The sequence below is a fragment of the Oncorhynchus kisutch genome, linkage group LG3 (genome assembly GCF_002021735.2).
Source record: "Oncorhynchus kisutch isolate 150728-3 linkage group LG3, Okis_V2, whole genome shotgun sequence".
Lineage (NCBI taxonomy): Eukaryota > Metazoa > Chordata > Actinopteri > Salmoniformes > Salmonidae > Oncorhynchus > Oncorhynchus kisutch.
The window spans coordinates 62,467,723-62,480,027 of NC_034176.2; the positions used below are offsets into that span (position 1 = coordinate 62,467,723).

Sequence of the window (12,305 nt, forward strand, 5' to 3'; positions counted from 1 at the left end):
TATGAACTGTAACTCAGTCAAATCTGTGAAATTGTTGCATGTCGCGTTTCTATTTTTGCTTAGTATATTTCCATCTAGTGTCAATGAAGGTCTCTGTGTGTGAGTTTGTGCAGTGTGTGTGGGCTGAGACAGAGAGCACAGGGCAGTGTAAATAAGGAAACTATCCTTGTTATTCTTCTCACTCCTCTCTCTGAACAGCTCAGCCAGAGCCAGAGAGCAGGGTTAAATGATTACCTGGTCATGATAAAGTCTTACACAACAAGAACGGAGCAGATACACACACACAAACACACACACACACACACACACACACACACACACACACACACACACACACACACACACACACACACACACACACACACACACACAGAGGCGCACACAATAATTCACACTTGCAAGCTCGTATTACACACACACCCACACACATACTTCCCTTCTGTGACTTATTACTGATTAATTCATTAATATCAATAGTTATGCTTGGCGATGATACCAGAGTGAGGTCTAGTGTCTGGTTCTGAGAGGGAACAGAAGGAGAGAGAACAATAAATAAAGGATGTAAACAAGCTGACCTGATTTGGCGCCATAAAAGTAAAGCCTAGCGGACTCTCCTGCACCTCCTGCTCTCAGTATCAGGTTTCAGCTGCTCAAGGACTAAGCACTAACAGTCCCTGCCTCGGACCCAGGAATCTGAGTGGGGGATTGGGCGGGAGGGGAAGCACAGGGGTCAGCACAGAGGACCTCCGGTGTCATCCCTCAAATTCCAGCCCAGGAATACTCCCCTTTAGGTGCAGACAAGGAATTCATTGACATGCTCTCCTTTCTAACCATTTCCCTCCCGCTCTCTCTGCGAGGTAAGTAAAGCTGCTACGAGACCAAAGCGACATCAGCGCTACTGCCTCTGAAAAACAAGGGGGTGGTGAAATATTTAACCCCTTGTTGGTCGTGCTGCCTGCACAGAGCTCTCTGCTCCGCTGCCCCAACAAAGCCTGAGCGTTCCACACACACAGGAAGCCAGCACAGTCAGCACAGCTACCAGTACATGAACAGCAAACGAAGAGGACGCGGGTACAGAGGCAATCAGTCACGCTTCCTGTTATGGGCAAAACAATGTTGGAAGCTAAAACACCCATTATACACTAAAAAGCTTCTGGACACGAATAAAGAATTAGATGATACAAAAGTGTTACATACTACATTTTCTTAGGAGACAGAGGGGGCTCTGTTTCTGACCTCTGGATATAGAAGGGATGTTCATGTCAAGCCTTCAAAACTGTTACAGGGCATTAATAGATGTCATCCAGCATCAGAAACCCAGATAAAGTCTCAATGCAAGTAGTGTTTCGTCGCCCGTAGTAACATCAACAAACTGAATCCGTGTTATTATCATGTCAGGGATTTCAAGAGCAGCAGAACATGGCTTTATTAATGTATTTCACAGAGATGAGCCATTCATAAATGCATTGGAGTGTGTCCTTTTAGCTGAACAGGAAGCTGATGAATTCAATGAATTTTTGTTGTTGTAAATGAATAAAGCATGGAGAGAGAGCAGGGTCATGCAGCATTTCAAATTTGAGCTTTGACTGATTGGCTCATCAATGTCATCAGATAGACTCGGAGGTCTGTGGACTCTCACAAAGCACTGATGACTGCCTCCAAGACATTCAAAATGTATGTCCACATGGAACATTCATGACCGGTTCCAACTAGAGGTTGACCGATTATGATTTTCCATGCCGATACCGATTATTGGAGGACCTAAAAAGCCGAAACCGATTAATCGGCAGATTTTTTTACAATTTATTTGTAATAATGACAATTACAACAATACTGAATGAACACTTATTTTAACTTAATATAATACATCAATACAATCAATTTAGCCTCAAATAAATAATGAAACATGTTCAATTTGGTTTAAATAATGCAAAAACAAAGTGTAGGAGAAGAAAGTAAAAGTGCAATTTGTGCCATGTAAGAAAGCTAACGTTTAAGTTCCTTGCTCAGAACATGAGAACATATGAAAGCTGGTGGTTCCTTTTAACATGAGTCTTCAATATTCCCAGGTAAGAAGTTTTAGGTTGTAGTTATTATAGGAAATATAGGACTATTTCCCTCTATACCATTTGTATTTCATTAACCTTTGACTATTGGATGTTCATATAGGCAATTTAGTATTGCCAGTGTAACAGTATAGCTTCCGTCCCTCTCCTCGCTTCTACCTGGGCTCGAACCAGGAACAAATCAACAACAGCCACCCTCAAAGCAGCGTTACCCATGCAGAGCAAGGGAAACAACCACTCTAAGGCTCAGAGCGAGTGACGTTTGAAACGCTATTAGCGTGCGCTAACTAGCTAGCCATTTCACTTCGGTTACACCAGCCTCATCTCGGGAGTTGATAGGCTTGAAGTCATAAACAGGGCAATGCTTGACGCACAACAAAGAGCTGCTGGCAAAACGCAAAGAAAGTGCTGTTTGAATGAATGTTTAAGCACCTGCTTCTGCCTACCACCGCTCGGTCAGATACTTAGATACTTATGCTTGTATGCTTGTATGCTCAGTCAGATTATATGCAACGCAGGGCAAGCTAGATAATATCTAGTAATATCATCAACCACGTGTAGTTAACTAGTGATTATGATTGATTGATTGTTTTATAAGATAAGTTTAATGCTAGCTAGCAACTTACCTTGGCTTACTGCATTTGCATAACAGGCAGTCTCCTTGTGGAGTGCAACGAGAGAGAGGCAGGTCGTTATTAAGTTGTACTAGTTAAGGTTGCAAGATTGGATCCCCCGAGCTGACAAGGTGAAAATCTGTCGTTCTGCCCCTGAACGAGGCAGTTAACCCACCGTTCCTGGGCCGTCATTGAAGGTAAGAATGTGTTCTTAACTGACTTGCCTAGTTAAATAAAGATTAAATAAAAAAGATTTTAAATAATCGGCCAAATCGGTGCCCAAAAATACAGATTTCCGATTGTTATAAAACCCTGAAATCGGCCCTAATTAATCGGCCATTCTGATTAATCGGTCGACCACTAGTTCCAACACTGTCTTTGGAAAAAAAGGAGAAGAGGAGAGGTGAAATAACAGACGGTAAGAAGAGAGAGAGAAGATAGAGAGAGAGAGAAACAGAGAAAGGTGGACAGCATTACCAGCACATGGGCACAGCAGAAGCACTGAGCACCTAGCTAAGCTATAGAGGGGTCAGGGTAATGGATGAGGAGGGGAGGGATGGCTGGCCGTGTGTGTGTTGTGTGCTGTGCTGCTGGGTGCTGTGCTGCGTGGAACAGGAGAAGAGAGGCCAGCACAGCTGTAGATGCCAGAGGTCAGAGCATTGACACACTGTCAAAGAGACTGAGAAAGAGGCACACACAGTCAGGCAGACCCCTCCTCTTAATGCTCCCTTTAACAAGGGGAAGGGCACCCTGGGGTTTAGGATTACCACCGTGGGAGACCAGAAGCCTGCCAGGCTGAGAGAGACTAGTGGTGGCTAAGTGTGGCTCGCGCTCAGGCTTACTACTGGCATTCAATTAAGCCAACCGTGCTACTGTACAAAGGACTGGAGGGAGGGAGGCATCCACAGCCTCACAGCCAAACTGCTGCAGTTGGCTAAATAATAACCAAGCTCTATTCAACATTGTTAGAAATCAAGCGGTCATAGCTGCATCACAGCACAATCTGTTGCGGTGCAAAAACATAAAAAGCTTGGTTTTATCAATCACAGACAGTGAGCATCCTGAACACTGCAGAACAATGCATACTTAATGCTCCCATAATTTCCTCCTCAGTAAAAAGCACTCCTGGGTAATTTGTCCCTTGTCACATGAGGCACTTCAATTTCAGCAGCCACTGCTGTTGTTGTTTAATCAGACCCATGCAGTCACAGATCTGGATCAGATCATTACAATGCAATCAAGAGGCAGGTCTCAATTTCTGATGCACAAAAAAACATAGACTTTTTAAAAACTCCAATCATCTCACACAATAACAGTACATTATGAGGGTAAATGTGTTAAGCGTAGCAATATTGTATCGGGAGCCACCCATCTCGTCATCCCTCACACTGTTTAGATATCAGATGCAGGACCTGATCTTTGTCTCATCACTTTCTCCACTCTTAAATTTCACCTTCTCAGTGAAATAGCAAGGCTCTCTCATCCACCTCTTCCTCTGTTTCAATGCCAAGTCTACTCAACCCTGTAGGCTACCATCCATTGCCAACTCGTCCATGATACAGGCAACAATTTTGGTATTATTTTTTACACCTTATAGTATGCTCTAAAATACGGAGTATGTCTAGATTCTAAAAACATTCTTTTATTCAACATAAAAAATATGAACATCTCAAAAGTGCCCTTTTTGATGTTGTTCAATTTAAGACATTGTTTACATCAGATTTCCAGAGTGGGCACTATGCTAATTGTTAAGTTATGAGCACCACCAACATAGTGAATGGGAAAATGGATTCAAAGGGAACTCTCACCGCTGGTGATTTGCTGAATGTACAATCCCAAAGGAGGGCTGTGATTGGTTAATGACCTATAATGTCAATTTCTCATACTATAATATGTCTTATCTTCAAAAGTACCAGAGCCCACTCTGGAAATATGTTTGAAATGTTTGAAAAGTATTTTGTATGTATAAAATAAGCTAAATCAAAAAGGGTACTTTTTATGTTGAATAATTCATGTGAAAATGTGTTTTTCAGATTCTATTCATTCTCAATATTTTAGAGCAAACTATAAGAAGTGACCTAAAGATGTTGTCTGTTGTCACATTGTAGGAATTTTAATACATTTATTTGCAAATTATGGTGGAAAATACGTTTTTGGTCACCTACAAACAAGCAAGATTTCTGGCTCTCACAGTCCTGTAACTTCTTCTTTAAGAGGCTCCTCTGTCCTCCACTCGTTACCTGTATTAATGGCACCTGTTTGAACTTGTTATCAGTATAAAAGACACCTGTCCACAACCTCAAACAGTCACACTCCAAACTCCACTATGGCCAAGACCAAAGAGCTGTCAAAGGACACCAGAAACTAAATTTTAGACCTGCAACAGGCTGGGAAGACTGAATCTGCAATAGGTAAGCTGCTTGGTTTGAAGAAATCAACTGTGGGAGCAATTAATAGGAAATGGAAGACATACAAGACCACTGATAATCTCCCTCGATCTGCAGCTCCACGCAAGATCTCACCTGGGGGGTCAAAATGATCACAAAAAAATCCCAGAACCACACGGGGTGACCTAGTGAATGACCTGCAGAGAGCTGGGACCAAAGTAACAAAGCCTACCATCAGCAAGGGCATTGAAGATGAAACGTGGCTGGGTCTTTCAGCATGACAATGATCCCAAACACACCGCCCGGGCAACGAAGGAGTGGCTTCGTAAGAAGCATTTCAAGGTCCTGGAGTGGCCTAGCCAGTCTCCAGATCTCAACCCCATAGAAAATCTTTGGAGGGAGTTGAAAGTCCGTGTTGCCCAGTAACAGCCCCAAAACATCACTGCTCTAGAGGAGATCTGCATGGAGGAATGGGCCAAAATACCAGCAACAGTGTGTGAAAACCTTGTGAAGACTTACAGAAAACTTTTGACCTCTGTCATTGCCAACAAAGGGTATATAACAAAGTATTGAGATAAACTTTTGTTATTGACGAAATACTTATTTTCCACCATAATTTGCAAATAAATTCATAAAAAATCCTACAATGTGATTTTCTGGATTTCTTTTCTAATTTTGTCTGTCATAGTTGAAGTGTACCTATGATGAAAATTACAGGCCTCTCTCATCTTTTGAAGTGGGAGAACTTGCACAATTGGTGGCTGACTAAATACTTTTTTGCCCCACTGTAAATAGTAAATAGTAAAGTGAAGTACAGATACCCCCCCAAAATACACTAGTAGTACTTTAAAGTATTTTTACTTAAATATTTTACACCACTGGTTGGCAGGTAACTGCCAAAATAATGGAAACACTTACAGTGCCTTGCGAAAGTATTCGGCCCCCGTGAACTTTGCGAACTTTTGCCACATTTCAGGCTTCAGACATAAAGATATAAAACTGTATTTTTTTGTGAAGAATCAACAACAAGTGGGACACAATCATGAAGTGGAACGACATCTATTGGATATTTCTAACTTTTTTAACAATTCAAAAACAGAAAAATTGGGCGTGCTAAATTATTCAGCCCCTTTACTTTCAGTGCAGCAAACTCTCTCCAGAAGTTCAGTGAGGATCTCTGAATGATCCAATGTTGACCTAAATGACTAATGATGATAAATACAATCCACCTGTGTGTAATCAAGTCTCCGTATAAATGCACCTGCACTGTGATAGTCTCAGAGGTCCGTTAAAAGCGCAGAGAGCATCATGAAGAACAAGGAACACACCAGGCTCTGTTTGGTAGGTGATCAAATACATATGTCATGCAATAAAATGCTAATTAATTACTTAAAAATCATTCAATGTGATTTTCTAGATTTTTGTTTTAGATTCAGTCTCTCACAGTTGAAGTGTACCTATGATAAAAATTACAGACCTCTACATGCTTTGTAAGTAGGAGACCCTGCAAAATCGGCAGTGTATCAAATACTTGTTCTCCCCACTGTACGTATACATAGATTTAGAAAATACTGTATTCGGTGTGGTGCCTGGCCTTAGCCTATGCAGTATACTATTAAGGCTACCTGTAATTATGTAGTTCTAAGGTAGTATGGCTTCTGTTGACAAAAAATATATCATGCTAGACTTCGATCAAGAAATTAGACTCTGTTTCAGATTCTTTCTTTTTTTTTTTTTTCCTTTTTCCTAATAATGGAAATAACAATAAAATTATAGTTTTTGTGTTCAGTCAAGTCCTTCCTTCGAAATGGCTATCCATGTTTTGACCTTATCCTTACAACCTCACAGGCTATCTCTGACAGCAGCCAATCAGACTCTGTAACACCCATAACATCCATAACGGTAATTCTATGGTCTAAAGTAAAAAGCTATTTTTATAGCACTTTGCCGTGGGAGATCAAAACATTATCTTTATTTCTAGGGTAGACCCTGTAAGTAAAGACTATATGTTTGTATACCTAGCCACAGGGGTCTACCCATGTCAATTATGAATCATTATGAACCTTCCTTTTGCTCCTCATACTATAAACACACAGACACGGGCACACGTACATGCACACACACACTCACAGACGCACGAACGAATGAGCGAACGAACGCAAGCACGCGCGCGCGCACACACACACACACACACACACACACACACACACACACACACACACACACACACACACACACACACACACACACACACACACACACACACACACACACACACACACACACACACACACACACACACAGCTGCAACAGGGTGTCCTTCACCTTTCAATTATCAAAGCAATAAGCTGACCCACAGACTAAATCCCAACACCAAGAAGATGATATTGACAAGAAATATCTACTAACAATAATCCCACTATAAGCTCGAAGAAAATGTACATTTCATACAAATTACAACTGTGTTTGCATTGTGATGATGACTCACCCTGGCCAATGCATTAACTCCCACCTGCTTCAATCAACAATATTCCTATGTCTAGTTCCCTCTAGTCTGGCGGTCTGACATGTGTCCATAACATTGTCAACACATGGTCATTCCCTATGGGATAGGTGCACCTGAGGTCTCTGTGTAGACTACTCATCTTTCACCAAACTAACATAGAAGAATAACAGTTTTGTGTGCAGTCTATGGCTAGCCTACGAATTATAGTACAGGGTCCAAGATGAACCTCACAAGAATAACACAAGTAAACAACAATAGCATCCTTATAGTGAATGTGACTAACAAAATAATTTGTTTCACGATTCAAATCCAAACAATCAATAAGAAAGATTGATGCTAATTGGGAGACGTGGCTGTTGCTCAGCCAATACAATTTTTTGTTGTTGCTGTTGTTACTGTGGCTATTTGTCTTTATTTTGAACAAACATCTAACAGTGCACACCTCTCTGGTCATACCTTGCAGGATGAAAACAAACAACGGACTGTTCTATTCAAGCTTCACTACAGCTTCTAACCATACACCTTCTTACCTCAGTGGTTCTTACCTCAGTGGTTCTTACCTCAGTGGTTCTTACCTCAGTGGTTCCTACCTCAGTGGTTCTTACCTCAGTGGTTCCTACCTCAGTGGTTCTTACCTCAGTGGTTCTTACCTCAGTGGTACTTACCTCAGTGGTTCTTACCTCAGTGGTTCTTACCTCAGTGGTTCTTACCTCAGTGGTTCCTACCTCAGTGGTACTTACCTCAGTGGTTCCTACCTCAATGGTTCCTACCTCAGTGGTTCTTACCTCAGTGGTTCTTACCTCAGTGGTTCTTACCTCAGTGGTTCCTCATATTGACTGAAACTTTAAACGGCACAAAAAGTGATTCAATTATTGCAGGATTTTAGTGAAACAAATCAATTGAAACGATTTAATTTCTCTTAGATGTGGCGGCTAGAATACATCACAACAACTCCCTTATAAGTCACTCACAAGCCACACACAAAGAACTCAAAGGCCTCAAATAAAAAATGTATGCATCATGTTTACTCCTTCACTCCTCCTTCCTTACTCCTTCACTCCTCCTTCACTCTTCCTTCCTTACTCCTTCACTTTTCCTTCCTTACTCCTTCACTCTTCCTTCCTTCCTCTTTTACTCCTACTTCCTTACTCCTTCACTCCTCCTTCCTTACTCCTTCACTCCTACTTCCTTACTCATTCACTCCTCCTTCCTTCCTCCTTCACTCCTCCTTCCTTACTCCATCACTCCTCTTTCCTTACTCCTTCACTCCTCCTTCCTTACTCCTTCACTCCTCTTTTCTCACCCTCCATACTACTGCTCCAGCCTTTACTGGAAATGTGATTACATGGGTGGTGTGCTCCTGTGGGTCTCTATGGCATGATGCTCATCATAAAAGCATCCCTCTATCCGGGTTACATGCTGGGAAATGGGGCCTCGCATTGAGGGACTAAAAACTGTCAATCATACTGAACAAAGGAGCCAAGAACATTTTAAAAAGAAGTTCATCTGTACAAATATTCTCCTCAGCGGGCAATAACTGCTGCCTTTTTATTCATTCTCACAGCAATAAATTGACTACACAAAGACTCAGTCAATTAAAGCTATCTCCCCCTATGACAGATGATAAGCGCATCAGTGCTCAGTGCTCTGATTTAAAAAAAAAAGGCTAATATGCTCTATGCAGACAAGTGGCAGAACTTTTTATTTTAAGCAATAACATTCCATAAATGCATAAAAGGCTGGTTTGTGTGCATCAATGGTAATGAGTCATAGTGACCACAGCCAAGAAAGAAAGGAAATAGATACTAGTCTTTCAGGCACTCTTTGGCACAAAGAGTGTATTTGGCACAAATCAACACAACAGGACACACACACACACACACACACCTAAGAACCACATGGACCATAATGGGTATAAACCATTATAAATCTTATTTTTAATCCATTCAATTAATAGGACAGCCTACTTAAACATCATAAAATCAAAATCATCTCATAACCTATTGTTGTTATTATTATTGTTAGGCCTATTATTAGGCTATTATTATTATTATTATTATGAATATCATCATAATTATGATCATTATTAGCCTACCAGTTTTTATTGGTTCAAGTCGTAGGCTACAATGGTAGGAGCCTATCATCATCATCATCATCACCATCATCATCTGCCTATATCATTTTCAGGGTGTGAGGTTATTATACAATTATGCAACAGACCCTATGTGGGTTAACCTATGTGGTTTCTAGGACGAAGTATGCTGCACGTGGCTACATACAATATAACCAAAGGGCGCATGGATTCAAGAGAATTTTTTAAAGCAACATCCATGCTGTTATATAGGCTAATATGATAATATTTTCAGAGTGTCAAACAAGTTCGTGCCAGCTACACATCACCACCTACTCAAGTGTGAGATCATTGATGAACAAATATCGGTTTCTAAATTCCATTGGCACACACTCACAAACACACCAATATAGCACACACTCACAAACACACCAATATAATACACATGGAACTGAATTCCCCAAAAGAAGATGAACGTTCAAGGAATAAACGCAAGAGAATAATATGTTCAAGTTCACGGCCAGCCGAGATGGTCAGTGCTTCTATAGTTTCGTTCAACCATGCCTGCAGCGGAGACGGTATAGAAATATATAGGGCTAGATATGATGCACTATCTTTGGTCTGCAGCACCAGCTTCAGATAGGGGGAAAAGGCGGTTCCGTTCCAAAAAGGTGTTATCCTGCAGAGGTAGTAGTAGCCTAGAAAGGATATCAATAAACACTTACCGACTAAAGCGTTGAGGAGTAATCCAAAAATGCATGGAACAAGGCAGAGCCTTCTGGTAGCCATTTAATCACTTTGAAATATATTACGATACTTGAAAAAACAACGTGAGGCGATCAGAAGAAAACAGACATACGGCTAGCTCTTCATGTTCTGAGCTACAACAATTGGTGGCTCGCAGGGGTAGAACTTGCTTGCGCCATTTTGCACATCTATCAGGAATCTGTCAGCATCTCGTGCTCTCTCCTCTATTCCTCTGTATCCCAGAGCCGCTGCCTCACACACATATCCACGTTGTAGCTTTTCCCATGAACTACACTTCTCTTCCATCTGTCTCCCCTCCTCCCTCTACTGCATTCGCAATTTTTTTTTTTTAGGAGTCTCTACTCTGGGAACAAAAGCGATCAGACCGCTGCACTCACAAGGCATATATTAAAGCCACTATTAAGCTATGCTTAGTTTGCAAGTGGATCTATATTTAAAACAAATATTATACCATAATTTGTACCATTAGAGTACCGTATCCAAATAATGTATTCCCATCGTTATAGGCTAAGCCAAATGTATAAACGTTTGCTAGTTGTAGCCTAACATTAATTTCATGTTTTCTAATGTGTAGTTTAGGCCTATAATAATACAATAATTAAAATAATAATACTTAATGTTGTGAATAATATTCCAACAATACTGTTATCTGTTGAGTTGTATTACTAGTATTATGAAATATAATGATACATGTTAGTCAAAGGACAAATAACTGAAATATAATTTTTGGTGAAGGTGTTAAAATCTGAAATGAAAACAACAATGGCAAAGTGCGCTCACAAATCACCCCGTATGCTGCTCGACATTTCAGTGATTTATTGTCCATCAATTATTCTGGACCACTTTCGGATCACATCGTTGAAAAAAAAGATGTTACATGGTCGACCAAGAGAAGAGGAGTGACATCTAACGGTGATGAACATTATTACAACTTATCAGCAGAGCATCAACTAGGTGGAATTCCCCAATTGAAGCGCCGTTATAGCGTAGTTGCCGCCTCTGTTCAGCTATTATATTCCACTCCTTGCTTCTCCTGTCATTTGGCTAATTCTCTCTATGTCCATTCAGAAAGTTTCATTAAGAGAGGTACAAATAATACGTAACTGAAAAGAGCATAACACAATTGTAAAAATGTAAGCAAGTCATGAAGATCTGCATGTGCGAGGAATGAAGACAGGTGAGTTTTGTGTTTCTTTCGTCTCATTAATGTGATGCTACTGAAGCAAACGTAGCTCGATTAAATCTTGAAAATCTTGTATTTTTCCATATATCGTTATTTCTTTCTCATTACGGAGTCCTCTCTCGCCATTTTAAACAACATGATATTTCATTGATCCTACCTCCTCACATTGTTTCTTGTTGTTCTTAAAATTCAAATTCTATATTGCGCCAAGTTTGCGCGCACCCCATCTTCCATAACGTTGTCATGGAATATATCAATGTTGTTTCCAACCATATAATTAAGAATGACAAGAATTGAATAGGATCTCTATGTTTCCAACTACCAATCAGCAACTGTATCGTAAATCCGGATGCATATTGAACGTTGAGATTGCTGAAAGGCCAGTCTCTTTGGCAAATGACAGGAGTGGAATGTTAGCTAAAAATACTGTTATCCAGACTACAGTTACTGTAACTGTAAATTTAGAAGGTGATATTTCAGAATATGTTGCGAGTAGGCCTAGATTATATGCCTATAATCTAGGCCTATAGGTAAAGTAGCCTGTAAATGAACTGTGGTGTACTGCTATATTGCATGAACACCTTTATAGGATACGGTAAGCCTAGCCTATGGTCCAGGAAGGCTCAATCACATTTTGGCATTGCAAATATAAATATACCTATTCATGGACTCTGTCCACTTTCATTCATTTCATGATAATATTATATCTT

General features: G+C 40.5%; 1 protein-coding gene across 1 annotated transcript in view; it reads right to left on the bottom strand.

Moving 5' to 3' along the window:
* The window catches only part of igdcc3 (immunoglobulin superfamily, DCC subclass, member 3), a 110,304-nt gene extending 99,590 nt beyond the window's left edge, over positions 1-10,714 (bottom strand). Inside the window, exon 1 of the mRNA XM_031810276.1 lies at positions 10,370-10,714. Within this exon, the coding sequence (XP_031666136.1) occupies positions 10,370-10,433 (64 nt within the window). The 5' untranslated portion in view covers positions 10,434-10,714. The remainder of the gene's footprint in view (positions 1-10,369) is intronic.
* Between the last annotated feature and the right edge of the window lie 1,591 nt (positions 10,715-12,305).